The 16,650-nt window shown below is 46.1% G+C and overlaps 1 protein-coding gene across 2 annotated transcripts in view; it reads right to left on the reverse strand.

Moving 5' to 3' along the window:
* CLIC5 (chloride intracellular channel 5) overlaps positions 1-16,650 on the reverse strand; it is a 117,825-nt gene that overhangs the window by 32,955 nt on the left and 68,220 nt on the right. For both annotated transcript variants that reach the window (XM_004044128.2, XM_055389776.2), the window contains exon 4: positions 10,649-10,755. In XM_004044128.2, coding sequence (XP_004044176.1) covers positions 10,649-10,755 — 107 coding nt within the window. The remainder of the gene's footprint in view (positions 1-10,648; positions 10,756-16,650) is intronic.

Genomic DNA, 16,650 nt, shown 5'->3' on the forward strand with positions numbered 1-16,650 from the left:
CCCTATATAGAGAAAGTTTGCCAAGCCCTGACTTATGAGGAAGAGCTACCTGTTTCCAGGCAAGAGGGACAGAGAGCAGAGTTGCTATTTACTGGAAATGGAGCTAGTACAGCTATCCCAGAGCAATTTAGAAGCAATGTTGAACTTGATTAACTTTTTTTCCATCAGGGTAGCTCAAGGTCAGGAAAAGGAGGGTCTGACATGTCACTGAATAGCCTCAAGAAAGTAATAAAAGGTTAGATCTGGAAAGTACTGTGAAAGTCCACTATTATATCTCATCAAGTCTAAGGTGCACATTTTTTTCACTCTTTAACATCTGTGAAATCAGGCAATGTCTTACAATCAAAATATGAGCGGTTAAGTGAAAACACTTTGTTTAAGTGATAGCATTTTGTTGTTGTTGTTTCTTAGAGGTTTGTTTTTTTGTTTGTTTTTGAGATGGAATCTTGCTCTGTCACCCAGGCTAGAGTGCAGTGGCATGATCTTGGCTCACTGCGACCTCTGCCTCCCGGGTTTAAGTGGTTCTCCTGCCTCAGCCTCCCAACTAGCTGGAATTACAGGTGTGCGCCACCATGCTCGGCTAATTTTTTTGTAGTTTTAGTAGAGACTGGGTTTTGCCATTTGGCCAGGCTGATCTCAAACTCCTGACCTCAAGTGATCTGCCCACCTTGGCCTCCCAAAGTGCTGGGATTATAGGCGTGTGCCACTGTGCCCAGCCAGTATTTAAAATAATAGTGTCGTACAATCAATGACACCTTAGATTAGGCAGTTCCTACCTCCAAAGATCCAGCCTCTTTTTGATCCTTTCTGTTGATAGGATACTCACTTCTTTTGCTGGCAGTCCTTTCTACAGATTTAATTTTAAAGTTTCTTTTCTTTTTTCTTTTTAGACGGAGTCTCATTCTGTCACCAGGCTGGAGTGCAGCGGCACCATCTCGGTTCACTGCAACCTCCAACTTCCTGGTTCAAGTAATTCTCCTGCCTCAACCACTCAAGTAGATGGGATTATAGGCACACGCCCCCACGACCAGCTAATTTTTGTATTTTTAGTAGAGACGGGGTTTCACCATGTTGGCCAGGACGGTCTCAAACCCGTGACCTCGTGATCTGCCTGCCTCGGCCTCCCAAAGTGCTGGGATTACAGGCGTGAGCCACCATGCCCGGCCTAATTGTAAACTTTCTAATGTTGAGCTGAAGTGTGTAAGCCTAAATTTTCTATACATCAAATGAGGATGATCTTGCTTAATACGGTTACTTTAAGAGTCTTAAGATCTTATTAAAAGGGAGCGAAGGGAAGGAGGCACTGTGTCCCTCAGGGTAGGGAGGACCAGAGCAGGCTGCAGGAATCAGTCTGTCAGTGTGGTCACATCAGGCAGTCTGCAAGATGGGAGGACAGGGATGGGTTGTTGGGGACACAAACCATGAAAACCTGGAAGGAAAATAAAGACCGCCAGTGATACAGATGATTTCTTTTTCTAGCAGCATCAGCCAGGAGCATGACCCACTGCAGGTGGCACCTCTTAGAAGGAGAAGACTGGAGCAATTTGAAGATTCGGGCCTGAATGGAACAAGAAGACAAGGAAAGAGCGAGGAATGCACCTGTGGCTGGCTTGCCCCTGCTGCCTTATATGAGGGCTCTAGGAGATGAGGAAGGGAAATGAGAGAGGCAGGATGACAGTCATTGATATTGTGTTAATAAGAACTACAATGTACTCCTTCAATCACGTTCCCATTCAGTGGGAATGATCATCCAAATTCTGAGATAAGCTCACTGAGGTTCCTAGAATAACCCGAGAGTCTTCTTCCATTCTATGTAGCAGGGACAATTAATTTTTCCAGAATAAGCCCAGGGAGCTTCCACGTTCCAGAAAGAGGAGCCTCTGATGTGAGCCTTAGGGAGGTGGAAACCTTGGCCTTTATTTGGAAACAGAACCAAGACTGCTCAGGGACCTGTGTGGCTAATGGCTACTTTTTTGTTCCAGCAACAAATTGGGAACCAGGAGGTGGTGGGAACTAGGGTACACTCCCTCGCCCTCTGGTAACCACGTTTGAGCTTGGATTGGAGAGAAAGAAGAAGCAGAGGGCTTAGCCCTAACCAGGTGCTTTTCATTTGGGGACATGCGTCCTGGATTTCCTGGGACAGTACCAATTTCTTATAATTTGATTATTTTCAATGAAGGCAATTTGTTAGGCATCTGATTTTCAGTTTGGAAAACATGGCCACTGCAGTTACAACTGATGAAGGGCAATGCAATCTGAGCACATGCCCAGCACGTCACAGATACCAAGGAAGGTTTTTAGGGCTTTCTTTCGGAAGTTAGAAGCACCTTATTAGGACAAGTATTTTAGGAAGGGTATGTTAGGACATCTCAGAGTCTTCCATAAAAAGAGAACTAGGTGCAACCTTGCGAGTGAAAGGGGTACATCTTTGCACACCTAGTGCAGGAGCCCATTCATCTTGATGAAAATAGAGAAGCCCAGACAGGCTGTTTTGTGTCCCATGTGCTGGGTGGACAGAGAGGGGCAGGGAGGTTGGCGACACACGCCTGAGGCTGCAGGGAGGTCTCCTGAGTCTTCCAGAGAAGATGGAGAGAAAGGAAGAAAGTGAGTTTCAGGTGAAGAGAGAACACAGGGATTGTGAGATGGGGAGGAGCACAGCTCACAGGTGGGGGAAGATGGAGAGGAGTCAGAGCAGCAGGAAGTCAGCAGGGCCTGGAGTCTACAGCAGCCTGAAAGAGAAGTCACAGGAGGGGAGAGCCAAAGAAAATGGAAACCACAGCTCCTCCGTGCCTGCGGCTCACAGCAGGAATATTTGTTATTCTTCTGGGAGGCTGGTTTGTTTTTATCTTCTAGGAGGACTGAGCTGCAGCTGACCAGGGGCCCTGTTTTGCTTTGTCTGCTCACAAGTTTAGAGCCAAATTTGTGGTCTACCTTCTGTGTGGTTCACGAAGGCCCCGGGGCTGCCCCGACTGTTTTAGCTCACCCAGGGCTCCATTTGATGGTTGTCTCCTTGTTTTTCTTTCTCACCTCCTCTTGGCCTTTGTTGGTTTGCCGTGCTTTATGCATCCCTGTGAGTAGCTATAAAGCCTTTCTGGAACAAGTGGAGTATAAATTTTAAAATAGAAAGAAGGCCCCCCAAGACAGGAATACAGAGGTGGAAATAAGAGAGAAAAGTGGACTTGAAGGGGGAAGAAAAGAGGGAATTCAAAGGGAGCCTTGAAAGACTAAAACCATCCAGATTGGGCAAAACACCATTTAGTGCAGGTCGCCTGAGAGGCCTGAGAGAGCTTAAGCCCCAAAACTGCATATGATACAGATGAGATACTATTGCGCCTGGGGCTTTTCAGACCTCTCACTAGGGGAAAGGGAGTCCTGTGGAAGTGGGCTGTGCAAAAGGAGGTTGGATGGAAGGTGGTCAGCGTGAATAGAGCAGGAGAAATACTGAATTTTTGTCTTAGGCTACAGGCATAGGCATGCCTACTTCCTCTCCAGCTAAAAAGAAAAGGGGCAAAAGCACATGAGAATATGACACTGGCACCAAAAACAAGGATGGTAATTCTTGGTAGGACATTAACTGTGTCTGAGGGAAACATGATAGAGCTGGAAGAAATTTTAAAAAGGGGTAGGAGACTTTTCAAATTAGTTAATCAAAATAGAGCATTCAAGATGCACATTAGATCCATTTGTTAATTACCTGCCTTATGCGATGTGGACAGAACATGAAATAAATCATGTGTGTTGCTAGGATTGAAGCATAAGGAAAGAGAGATTGTGGAAAATAAAGTGAAATATAGCACTTTCTGCCTAGATTATGATAAGTAACTAAAATGAATTTCTTGAAAGCCAAGAGATTTGCAGGGATTTTTAGAGTCTGTTCAAATGGCAAATTGAGGGTGAGAAATGCAAAATGTAAGACAGATATTCAGAGGGAGAAGTCCACTTCCTCTTAGGAGTGACAGAGAGTGGGGGACATGTTAAAGTAGGTGTCAAAGAAACCCCTTTAGGGAAGAGAGAAACCCAAGGAGCCAAAGGGGTGTTCCAGTGACAGGCGGGGAGGGGTGTTTCACAGTGACGCTTGCTAGAGGTGGAGGCACTGGCTTGCAGAAGGTGGAGGCCCAGGCCCTTGCTGAACTCTGCCATGTGCCAGGCAGGCTGGGTAGAGAGCATGATTAAGGGAGAGGACGGACCTAACTGCTTGCTAACTACAGGGATGCTGCAGGATGTGCCAAAGGGGCATGGATGACACTGTGCCCTCCCTCAAGCCTTCTACTGCAGCACTCTATGAACCTCCAGGTCTAAACCCAGGGCATAACTTTTCCCTGCAAGATTGAAAAAGTGAATGTGGGGCTCAGAGGAGGAACCCCTCCAGCCAAATCTAAATGCAGTGCTGCTTTCTCCCATCTCAAAGATGCCCTTTCGCAGGACCACGAGCACTCCTCCCATGTGCGTTCTTGATCCAGTTCCCTATCATCACCCACTGGTCCTCCCCTTTCTAAGGGAGCAGGGTTTGTGCTTCCTCCATCAGACTGAGCTCTCTCTGGTTGTGTAGAATCTGAGTAATGGGTGGATTCCACATGAGAAAAGCAGACAGAAGAGGATACCCAAGGACACTTTCAGGGAGATGCACACAGCAGGCAAAAGTCTCCCAGGACCTTCTCTGCAGCATTTTATAACACAGATCACTCTTTTAAAACAACAACAACAACAATAAAGCTTGCTTTCCCATGTTCATGCCCTCCCCACTACCCCCGATTTCCTCCATCCTCCCTGGCTAGTCCTTCTTTCTCTTCCTCCTTGACTCCTCTCCCTCTGTCATCCCATATATGTGATTGATCCTTGGGCATTGTCTTAATCATCTAAAGATGTATAACCCCTCAAACTGCATTTTTATACCAGAACTCTCTGCTAAGGTACAATTGTCTACCCGAGATAACTGCTCAGAACAACGGCTGACTTTTTTTTTTTTTTTTTTGAGATGGAGTTTCACTCTTGTTGCCCATGCTGGAGTGCAATGGCGTGATCTTGGCTCACTGCAACCTCCGCCTCCCGGATTCAAGTGATTCTCCTGCCTCGGCCTCCTGAGTAGCTGGGATTACAGGTGCTTGTCACCATACCCTGCTAATTTTTGTATTTTTAGTAGAGATGGGGTTTCGCCATGTTGGTCAGGCTGGTCTGGAACTCCCAACCTCAGGTCATCTGCCCGCCTTGGCCTCCCAAAGTGCTGGGATTACAGGGGTCAGCCACCATGCCTGGCCCCAGCAGCTGACTTTGAACGTGGTAGTGGGCATTATTCCAAGCACACTTATGAGGTATACACAGTTATTACCCCCATTTCACAGATGAGGAAACTGAGGTATTACAGAGTTGAAGTAACCTGTGCCATGTTACAAGGACAGGAGGCAAAGCTGATGTCTGAACTCTGAACTCTAAAGTAGTTGGCTTTAGAGTCTGCAAGTTGAGCCACACACAGTCACCTGCCTCTCTGCATGGGAAACACAGCATGTTTAGAAACACCGTCCTTATCCTTCTCCCCAAAACCAGGCGTGTGGGTGAGAGATCTTAGGGCACAAGAAAACGAAGCAACTTCCCCAAGTAGCACCTGACTTAATGTGGGATCTTGCCACCCAGTCATGAGAAAATCCAGTCTACATTTAAGTGAAGTGAAGAGCAGGTTGGAAAGAGTGAGAGGAGGGGGCATGGAGGCAGTATCTGGTTACTGCAGACCAAGGGAACCTGGATCTAGAAATTACAGAGGAGGGGTGAGTACAGTGATAGGCCTAAACACGGAGCACAGAGTCGTCCCTCAGGGAACAAACAAAAATGCAAGGCTGCTGAGGTATGAGAGTTGGGCCAGGCCACTGACGCTCCTTGATGACACTTTGGAGAGGAGGACCATGCACCAACAAAGTTTAAAAAGTAGAAAATAGACTGAATGAGTGGGAGATTTGGAAGAGCTAACTGAGGGGGAAGCAAGAGCTGAAGCAGCAGTTTCTGATGTCATTATTCATCTTGGTCCCATTTTTGTGCTAATAGCAATAATCAGAATAATCAAATTTAACAGTTACGAGGCCAGACACTGCGCTAAGGGTTTTACATGCACTGAGTTATAAAATAGATGAACCTGCATTACAAACCTTGGGGATATTATTAATTACCTTATTGCCAGATAAAGAAACTGAATGTAAAGTCCATTTTACAGATTCAGAGCCAGAGGCTCAGAAAGAATAAGCCTCTTGGGTAAAGTTGGGCAGCTAGAAGTGCTGGGATTCAAACCCAGGCCAGGAATTGCACATTTACTTGTTTTACAGCTCCCTGTAGATTGTTAGTTCGTGGAGGGCAATGACTTTGTCTCGTTGCCTTGGCAACTCCAGAACCTAGCACAGTACCTGGCACATAAGCAGTGCCCTTTAAATATTAGCTCGGACTTGTAGTCACTTTATATAACTTGTGGTTTGTTGAATGAATCAGTGAATGACTGAATGTACAAACTAGTGGATGAGTCTCTCCATTACTCCAGTACTGCTGGGATGGCTCCCACGGATGGGGTCTCGGTTGTGGTAGCTGGGGACTTACGAGGCTTTGGGGAACAACAGGGAAATTTTACTTGGTGGTTCCTGTAGCCACCACAGGAGTGTAGTGGAGAGGTGACCCACCATGGAGAACCATGTAACAGTGTTGGCTTTTCTCATGCTTTCATTTTGAGAGGGCAGAAAAGGATCATGACCTGGGCCAGTGTGTGTATGGGGGCTGGGGCATTAGTGACCAGGTAGAGGGAAGGGAGGGCTCTGCTCAAGAGAAAGTAAATGAAAATACAAGAGAAACCCTCTGAAGAAAGAAAGTTGGAGAACTAGGTGCAGAGCTGAAGATCCAGAGGGAAAAAAATGGCAAAGTAATGTAGGGCGGCATGTGGAAGGAGGCCTGGGCCTGAATGCTGATGCTCTTGGGGAGAGGCCACAGCCACGGAGCTCACACAGAGCAGAAAGGGGATGGACCATCTCCCGGGTCAGGGGCTGTGGGGCTCTGGGACCGTAACACAGGAGCCATGCTACTCTCTACAGGAGGGCAAGCCCTACAGGAGCCTTGACCTCTGGCTTGCTAAGCCTAAGAACTTTGGACCCAGTTGACCACAACTCGGGGGTATTGGGTGGGAGGAAGGACAAGTAAAGAGGAAGGGAGGGGCGTGGGCAAGTTATAGTTCCAGGGAAGGAATGTGTGGTGTCTTGTTAAACAGAAGGTGGAATAGCACATCTGGGGACAGGCTCTTTGGGAAAGCAGCAATGTTGGAGCTTTGAAATGTGCAAATGAGTTAGGGGAAGCAGGAGTCACAAGGGCAAGTCTCATTACAGAAGAAAACAGGGTGAAACAGAAGAAGGGGAAACAATGAAAATTGGAGAGTACTGAGTTTATAAGAAATGGATATGCGGCATTTGGTGGAAACTGGCTTTGGCCTTGGGAATAGGAGAACTGTAAATATGGATAATACGTAAACACCATTTATAATTTTAAAAATCTGGAAGGCTCAAATGAGATAATCTTTCTGAGGGCACTTTGACAAGTATGAAAGAAGATATTTGTGGCTAAGAGGAAAGGATACTGGGTGTGGAGTCTGAAAACAAGGGTTCGAGAGTCAGCTCTGCCTTGGGGGTAGACAAGTCATGGGTCCTCTCGTTTGGTTCTGTGTCCTCAGCCGAGAAAGCAGCAATGACTCTTCTTTCCCACAATGGCTCTGAGGGGCCATATTCATTTCCTAGGACTGTTACAACAAAGTACCACAAGCTGGGTGGCTTAACACAACAGAGACTTTTCCCCTTACAGTTCCAATATCAAGGTATTAGTAGGTGTCCTTCCTTGCCTCTTCCAGCTTCCGGAAAGCTAAGAGTTCCCTGGCTTGTGACAGCATCACCCCAGTCTCTGACTGTCTTCACGTGACCTTCTCCTCTACATGTCTGTGTCCTCTCCTCTCTTTTTTTTTTTTTTTTTGAGGTGGAGTGTCGCTCTGTTGCCCAGGCTGGAGGGCAGCAGTGTGATCTCGGCTCATTGCAACCTTCGCCTCCTGGGTTCAATTCATTCTCCTGCCTCAGCCTCCCAAGAAGCTGGGACTACAGGCATGTGCCATCACATCTGGCTAATTTTTGTATTTTTAGTGGAGATGGGGGTCTCAAACTCCTGACCTCAGGTGATTCACCCACCTTGGCCTCCTACAGTGCTGGGATGTAGTCAAGAGCCACCACACCTTGGGGCTCTTTGTGAATGAACAAGTGACTGATGGACAATGGACCAAAACAAGGGAATAGATGCTAGATGCCCCAGAAGCTCCAAGGAGAATAGCATCTCTTTGGATCAAGGCAACCAGCATATGCAGCTATGCATGGTAAAAGAGACGAAAATCTTGGCAGGAACACAGTTGGTGTATTGGGAAGTAAATAATTCAGGAAGCTACTCAGGACCCAGATTGTGACAAGTGCAAAACTTGATTCTGGAGGTCCAAAGAAGAAACAAACACTTCCTCAGTCTTCAATGCCTGGCAGATGCAGAAGGACGACAGGCTTCAAGTCAGTTTGATCCAAGAGGGTCTGGAGAGCTGACCCTCTCCTATTCTTATAAGAACAACAGTCACTGGATTTAGGGACTACACTAAATCCAAGATGATCTCATCGCCAAATCCTTAACTAATTACAGCTGCAAAGACCCTATTTCCAAATGAGGTCACATTCTGAGATCCCAGGTGGACATACATTTAAAAAAATTTTTTTAGAGACAGAACCTTGCTCTTTCACCCAGGTTGGAGTACAGTGGCATAATCATAGCTCACTGCAGCTTCGACCTCCCAGGTTCAAGCAATCCTCTTGTCTTGGCTTCCTGAGTAGCTGGGACTACAGGCATACATCACTTTGCTCAGCTAATTAAAAACAAGTTTTTTTTTTTTTTTTGTAAAGACAGAGTCTTACTATGTTGCCCAGGCTAGACATGAATTCTGGGGGGACACTACTCAACACACTATAGGGTTCAAGCAGCAATGAAGCAAGAGCACCAAGTAGATTGAAAGTACTTTCCACATGCTTCTTCTTATTTCCCAGAAGCCACTCTCTTTCTAGTTTCTTGACACACACCTCTAATGGATGCCATTGCCCACAAGATAAAAACCCAAGCCCTCCAAGCTGTCACTGTGGGCTTCAGTCACTTTTTCCAGCCTCTGTCCCTGACTTTTTCTCAACTTCCCCACGTCTTCCGCTCAATGATCTCAGCCAACTGCTTCCTTCTTAATCTTTATGACCCAGTTGAAGCTCCCAGAAAAGGAGTCTCATGCATTTACCCCCATGGTAAATGCTTCTGGTTCTGAATACCTTCGACAGAAATTATTTTGTTCTTTTACCTGCAGTTAATCAGTTCTCCAGACCCTCTTGGATCAAACTGACTTGAAGCCTGTCCTTCTGCATCTGCCAGGCATTGAAGACTGAGGAAGTGTTTGTTTCTTCTTTGGACCTCCAGAATCAAGTTTTGCACTTGTCACAATCTGGGTCCTGAGTAGCTTCCTGAATTATTTACTTCCCAATACACCAACTGTGTTCCTGCCAAGATTTTCGTCTCTTTTACCATGCATAGCTGCATATGCTGGTTGCCTTGATCCAAAGAGATGCTATTCTCCTTGGAGCTTCTGGGGCATCTAGCATCTATTCCCTTGTTTTGGTCCATTGTCCATCAGTCACTTGTTCATTCACAAAGATTCATGGAGCACTTAAGTTGCTTGGCTTTGTGCTGGACTCCAGTCATCCAGCCTGTGAGGCTGTCCTGTCATCCCATTCTGAGGGCAAGGGAATGGCTGCCATTGCCCATAGGATAAAAATCCAAGCCCCCCAGGTTGGCACTGCAGTGGCTAGCCTGTTCCTCATGGGCCTAACACCGTTCTTTAAGTGTTACGCCTGCTTAATTGGACGGTTCCATTCAAATGGCTTTAGGTAATTCTTAAAGGGCAATGCCAAATGAAGGACTGAAAGTGCTGTGAGCATAACTGGGGGGGACTCAGCTCCCTTTCAGAAGGCCCCGCAAGAGAACCAAGTCCTGAATTCTGTAGCCAATGTCAGAAATGAAGGGCCTGATGTAGGATGGGCCAGGCTTTGAGGAGTGGCTTTCCAGGGCCCACTGTCCTGCAGAAGGGGAGAACACAGCCCAGGTCTGCCTTCCACATTTGCCACAGTAGTGACTGTGCTGCCTCTCCCTTGGCCTCTGGAAAAATCCCTGGAGAAATCTTGTAGGGACCAGAAGGAAGCGGGAATATGTTGCTCTAATGTGATCACAGGCAGGGTTGTGAACTTGGGACAAATGGGCAGTGAGGACTGTTCCGTGCAGTGCACTATGCTGTGCAATAAGGCAGGCTCAGAGGACAAACAGCATCCCTCTCTCCAGCTTGGCAGTAAGGCCCCAAGCCTTTCCTCTTGCACCAGCTAGGCAGCAGCATCCACCACCTCCTCCCCTGTGTCAAGGGGGACTAGATGGTGGTGGCGGGGGGGGGGTGAGGGCAAATAATAAGCAGTATTGGTTCCAGATGCTTCTCTGGCCCAAGTATTTGACATGCCCATGGGCAAATTGAAGATGCCTTGGGCAGCAAATAGACACTGCCAAGGGTTCTTGGTGGAAGGGAGTCACTCACCAGCATTGTTCTGCTGCTTGGTATTTTTGATGTAGGCAGAGAACTTGGAAAAGATGTCGATGCCCGCTGTGTTGGATTCCCGGTGTTTTGCAGCCAGTTTGGGGTACCTGGAATGGAGGATGCAGTGTTCTGTGAATCAGTAGACTTGGAGCTCCTTTAAGGGTGAGCCTATCCCTATCATGATAAGCAATACTTCCCTTTCCAGCTGCATCTACAAAATGTTTTGGGGGTCTTTATCCTCATACTATAGGGAGGGTGGGCATTCTCAGCCCTAGGTCATCCATAGAAGAAACCAGAGGCCAGTGAGGTGCTGAGATCTGCCTAGGGTGACACAGTCTGCTAGGCAAAGAACCAGAATGCCATTCAGGGGTCTCAGGATGTGTCCTCTTCTTGGGACCACCAATAATGATGTGCCAGTGAGATGGCCCAATCAAAGTTCCCTCTGAGCTTGCCTCTCTATCTGGTAGGGTTCTCAACACTTCCCTTACCCACTAAAATAACCATCTACTGCCAGTCCTGTGATTATAATCCTAGCTACACAGAGCTAGTTCTGGGAGCAAGGAGATGCCAGGTATGTTAGCACTAAACCATTTCTCCAAAGGAAGAATACCCACGGTCCTCTTCTGAAATGTCCTTACACGCTTATTATTTGTGTGCAGTAATAACATGCAGAAACTACCAAGCTCCAAAAAAGGACATGTGTTTTCAATTGTTTTATTTTATTTTATTTGGAGATACATTTGCAATGATCCAGCCCCCCTCTCTCTCTCTTTCGTAGAGCCTTTCATTTTGAAGCCAGAATACTACAAGAGGCAGGCTGGAGTTAGGACGATTGGCCTTGAGACTGAAGGAGGTAAACATGCTCATGTGGGAACCCAGGGCTTGGACTCATTAGCCCCATCAAAATGAAAAAAATCAACTCAAATAAATATTATTTCACAAGCATTTTATGGGTATGGCCAGGTAGGGGTGGGAAGAGATGGGAGACAGTTGCCAGGCTATCATTATTTTCAATGAATGTGCACCTCTGTGATCTCTGGGTGAATCGTTTTTGACTGTGGGCTGTTGGTGTGTGTGTTGGGTTGCTTTATGTTTAAAAAGCAAAATCCTTTTTGTTTGTTTTGATGTTTTTGATAGTTCGAACCAAACAAGACTTTAAAAAGTATTCGTTGTTCTTTAATGTTTTTTTGTTCCTCAACTGGCCCATGAGCTAGGATTCCTTTTGGGGCCCCTTTTGGGGCCATGTTAGGTGGCTGTGTAATTTCAGAGATACTGCCATTGGAAGAGTCCAGCTCTCTGCTGTGAGGCAGATAAGGAAGGCATTATTGTCCTCCTTTTACATGGAAGGGAACTGGATACCTGATAAGATAAATGTTGATGGCTAATAAATGGTGGAGGGACGATGAGAACCTGGTTTCCTGGCCCTACAGCAGTGTCCTTCCCCCTCCACTGCTTCTCTGGAAACAGTGAAAGGTAATTTGCATTGAGCACCTACTGTGCAGCAGGCAGGCACTGTTCTATTCCCTTTACACGTATTCACCATTTACTCCTCAGAACAACTCTATTGGTACTATTATTAGCCTAATTTCCCACATGAGGAAACGGTGGCATAGAGAGGTTAAGCAATTCGCCTGAGGTCACATGGCTGCCTGGCAGAGCCAGGATCCCAACCCAGGCAGTTTCACTGTGGAAGACTAGGTTTTAAATTCCACATTGTGTGGCTTCTCATAAACTCCGCTGTTGATTCTCAAAGCCCCAGAACCTTAAAGGCTGAGCTGCCCACCTTGGAGGAGCTGTCTCCATCCATCAGGAGGGGGCGCTTTGTACCGATGCTCCACACACATGTCTTCCTGGGTATACTGAGAATCATCACATTCATCTGCTGTGGCTGGGGGGCACACAGCAGGGCTTCCTGCAAGATACTAGGTAATCTACCAAGACATAGGAATTCAGTGTCATCTCTTTCTATTTTGGCCTTCTCACATAGAATCCAGCATGCTATTAGAATCGATAGACTTAAATTCCTATTAACAAATGCCAAGTGTTCTTTGTTTCTCCTTGATAATGTAAAGACAGAAAGGCCTAGAAAATGCACCTCAGTGGACAGCTTGTTTGGGCTTCCTGCTTTGTTTTGCTGTATCTCATCAATTGGTCAGACTTTCAGTCATCTGATCATTTCTTCACAATCAGGTTGGGCCAAACAGGGATGTGTGGTACCAAATCCAAGATGATGACAGAGGATCGTGTATTCAGGGGGCTGTGGTTGTGTCATCCTGTTTCCCAGGCACTAGGACTCGTTGTGATTTTACTGTGTAGTGCAGTGTTCCATTTGAGCTTTGTTCTTGTGGGAAGCGTGTTTCTAAGATGTTAATCTCGCAACTTTCAGTAACTACACTGGGGGAGGATACTATATAGGATAAGTGCATTCATTTTACCTCCATATTTATGGCGTGTTTTAAATATGCAAATAAGTGGGCTACAAAGTACATTCTGTTTCTCTAAAAGGCTAAGGAAGAGTGTTTCACTCACAGAAACAGCTTTGAAATAACATTGGATGTGATCTGATGATAATCAAAGAGATGATAATTTTTTCTAACTCAGGAGTCAGCAAACTGTGACCCATGACCCCTATTTGTCTGTGGTTCTCAAGCTAACAATGGTTTTTACATTTTTAAATGCATGAAAAAAATCAAAAGGAGGATACTGTTTTGTGATACGTGAAAATAATATGAAATTCAAATTTCAGTGTTCATAAGTAAAATATTATTGAAACAGCCATGCCCATTCATTTACATACTAGTTTATGGCTTCTTTCACAGTGTCACTGTGGAATTGTGACAGACACTGAAGGGCCCACAAAGCCCAGAATACATGACTATCTGACCTTTTACAGATAAAGCTGCTAACTCCTGATCTAACTGATGAAAATTTCTCTCCACCCGGTTTTTAAGATATCTTATTTCAAATGCATGCACTTAACTTTCATTCTGGGAAGTAAAACAGTTGGCTTCTCACCAAAAAAAAAAAAAAAAAAAATTTCAAAAGTAGGAAACAGTAGCAAAAAAGAAGAGAAAACCATTGCAGATGGTAAGTGCCCTATCTGGTTTAGAGTTCCAGCTGACTTCTCACTGACTAGCACAGCCAACCAAGACGCTGAACAAAAGGATACCCACCATGCAATTAAACCAATGTGCATGAAACACCTACTGAGGACTAGGCCCTGAGACTGGTTTTGGGGATAGATACCCTGGAGAAAAAGAAAGATGGTTCTGATGGAATGGCCTTGCTGATGGCAGCTTAAGTGTTTTCCCTCCTTTTTCTCACGAGCTGAAAAGTGGAAAGACTTCCTCTCTCTCTCCCTTCTCCATTGTTCCCACTTCCTTACTTCACCAACCCCTCACATGTGAAGGACGTTAATGCATCTGACTTTTCTAATCCTTGACTGTGTGCTTGTTTGACTCATGTCTGCTGTGTAAGCAAAAGATCTCTGGAGGTGGAAGAGGCCTGGCTTATTCATTAAAAGATATCCCCTAGGATCTGGGGATTTAAGACCTAAGGTCACCAATTGTCTGTACAATTGCACCTGGGAGACAGACCCAAAACAGGCACTGGCCACTCTTTCTAACTCTTTGAGCTTCCATTTAATGAGCTCTTACTTCATATCAGGCTCTAGGCTCATTAGTATTATTTTTTACAATAGCCCTATAAGATCAACAGTATGGTTCTTGTTTTAAAGATGTGAGAATTAAAGATTCTAGAGATTTCAGGTCATTTGCCTGTAGTGGAGAATATGCATACTCACTAAATAGCCATGTAATTCTATTTCCCAGCTTCTCTCTCACCTAAGTTGGGATCATGTGTGGATTCTGACCAATGGCATAGGAAGGAAAGTAATGTCACCATGACATTTTTTTTTGCAGGCCTGGCCCTGCAAAACACTTTGGGAGATCTTTCTTCTCTCTCTCCCTGCTGAAGGAGCCTTGGAGGGCATGTATTCCAAAAACTACAGGATGGAAGAGGGCCACCCTACCCTCTCAGAATTTGCTCAAGTGAGAAATAAACCTGTGTTCTGTTAAGCAACTGGAATTTTATGGCCGCTTTGTTACTGCAGCATAGCACAACCTAGTGGTATGGATTTGAACCCAAGTCACTCTGACTCCAAACCTCCTGCCCCCAGCTACCATGCCATCCTGTGGGAGGTCTGGAGGCTGTTTCTCTACCTCCCAGAGGGTCAGAACTTTCTTGTTTTTTACTGTGGTGAGTTATCGCTATACATTTTTTAAAATAATGAATTCAAGTTTTCTTCCAATTCTGTCAGTGTTCTGAACCCTGTTGATACTTAAATCATTCTTGCTAGATGACTGACTAAATGACATGCTGTGTAAATAGACTGTATCAGTTTACCCTCCTGAATTTTTATTACAGCATCTATGTGCTAGGATTATTTGAGACAATAACCAGCTCTGGAAGAGTACTTTGAGAAACTCATGGAATTGTGGAACATGCAACAAAAGGCATCTTGAAGACTATGTAGTTTCACCCCCTCATTTTAGAGATGAGAAGGCAAGGAGGGTCTGAGCGGGAGAGAGGCTTGCCCAAGGTCATATGACAAACACTCATAGAGAGGTGGCCAGAGGCAGGGCTCCTGACTCTCAGTGCTGAATCCTAGAAACTTTGGCCACTCCAGGAGATGAAAGGCAAGGGCCAGAATGTCTCAACAGTAATCCCAGCATTAATCACAACACTTCCTTGTCGAGTGCTCACTAGATCAATCTAAGGAGAGGGATGGATGTTAGTCTCATTTAGAAACAACTTGAGACTTCCTGGATTCCTCATTTTGACACCAAATGCTCCCTGGGATCAAATGTGATTTGAAAAAAATGGTTGGAGTGTTTGTATGTGGTTTTCTCCTTTAAAAAATAAAGCTAAGGGAAAAAGGCTCCCATAATGTGTTGGCTTTTGGCAGCTTTTACACATAGTGGTATGATGAGAAACACATGGCCGACCAGCGCTTGGTGAATGGTTATGAGGGTTTTGCTGCCCCCTAGAGAACCAGAAGGCCAGGCTGTCCTGCTCCAGAGGCCTGACAACCTCCCAGCCACTCCATCTCCCAGCCTGAGTCGCTGGGGAAGCTGGTGAGGCTGGTGGTTTATTCTGGGCAGACCAGCAGGTCTCTGTGGGGCTGAGGCACTGGCTTGGTGACATTTACTGCGAGGTAATTGTGGCACCTGCCTCAGTCTGATGGGTGCAAAGGCATCTAAGGTATAATCCTGGGATGCTCTGGAATACTTGATGGCCTCACCCTTAGCGCCCCCACCTTGGTAGCCTTCTGGAGACATGCATTTTAACAGCATCAAGTGTTCTGCTACCTGAGAGTACTGGATTGTTAGGTCATTAACATGGCAGGAATGCACTTCATAAAACCTCCTATACACAACTGCAGTCCAGAGAAGGACCGGGACCAGCGGGAGCAGAGCTCAGGACAGGGAAGGTAGGTGGAGAGGAGGGAGTGGAGGGAGGGTCCACATCCAGCCCTGCCCAGCTCTATATGGATCATGGAAACTTAGAATCTGATGAAATGATGACGAAGTCAGATGATGACTCGCCTCTGGAAGAATGTTCAAGGACACATGGGGCATACAATTCCAGCGATCTCTGCCCACCTTGTGGTCCCACTGCGGTTGCAGATTGGAGACCACTGAGTTAGAGAAGCAGCCCAGGAAAGGCACAGTCGCACTGGGGGTGGTGTGGTAGTGGTGAGGGAACCTGGCTAAAGGGCATGTGAAGAATCAGAGAGCAAGAAGGGCTCTGGGAGATATCCTGTCACAGAGAAGGGAACTGAGTCCTACAGCAGAGAAGGGACTGGTTCAAGAGGTGAAGGGACTGGCTCAAGAGGTCACAGCACATCACTAGCAGACTAGGATTGTACCCCAGTCCCTCACCCCTCCATCCACTGCCTGGCAACAGACCAAATGGGCCCTTTGCTTCACTGCTTCCACTTT

Source organism: Gorilla gorilla, chromosome 5 (assembly GCF_029281585.2).
Source record: "Gorilla gorilla gorilla isolate KB3781 chromosome 5, NHGRI_mGorGor1-v2.1_pri, whole genome shotgun sequence".
Classification (NCBI taxonomy): Eukaryota; Metazoa; Chordata; class Mammalia; order Primates; family Hominidae; genus Gorilla; species Gorilla gorilla.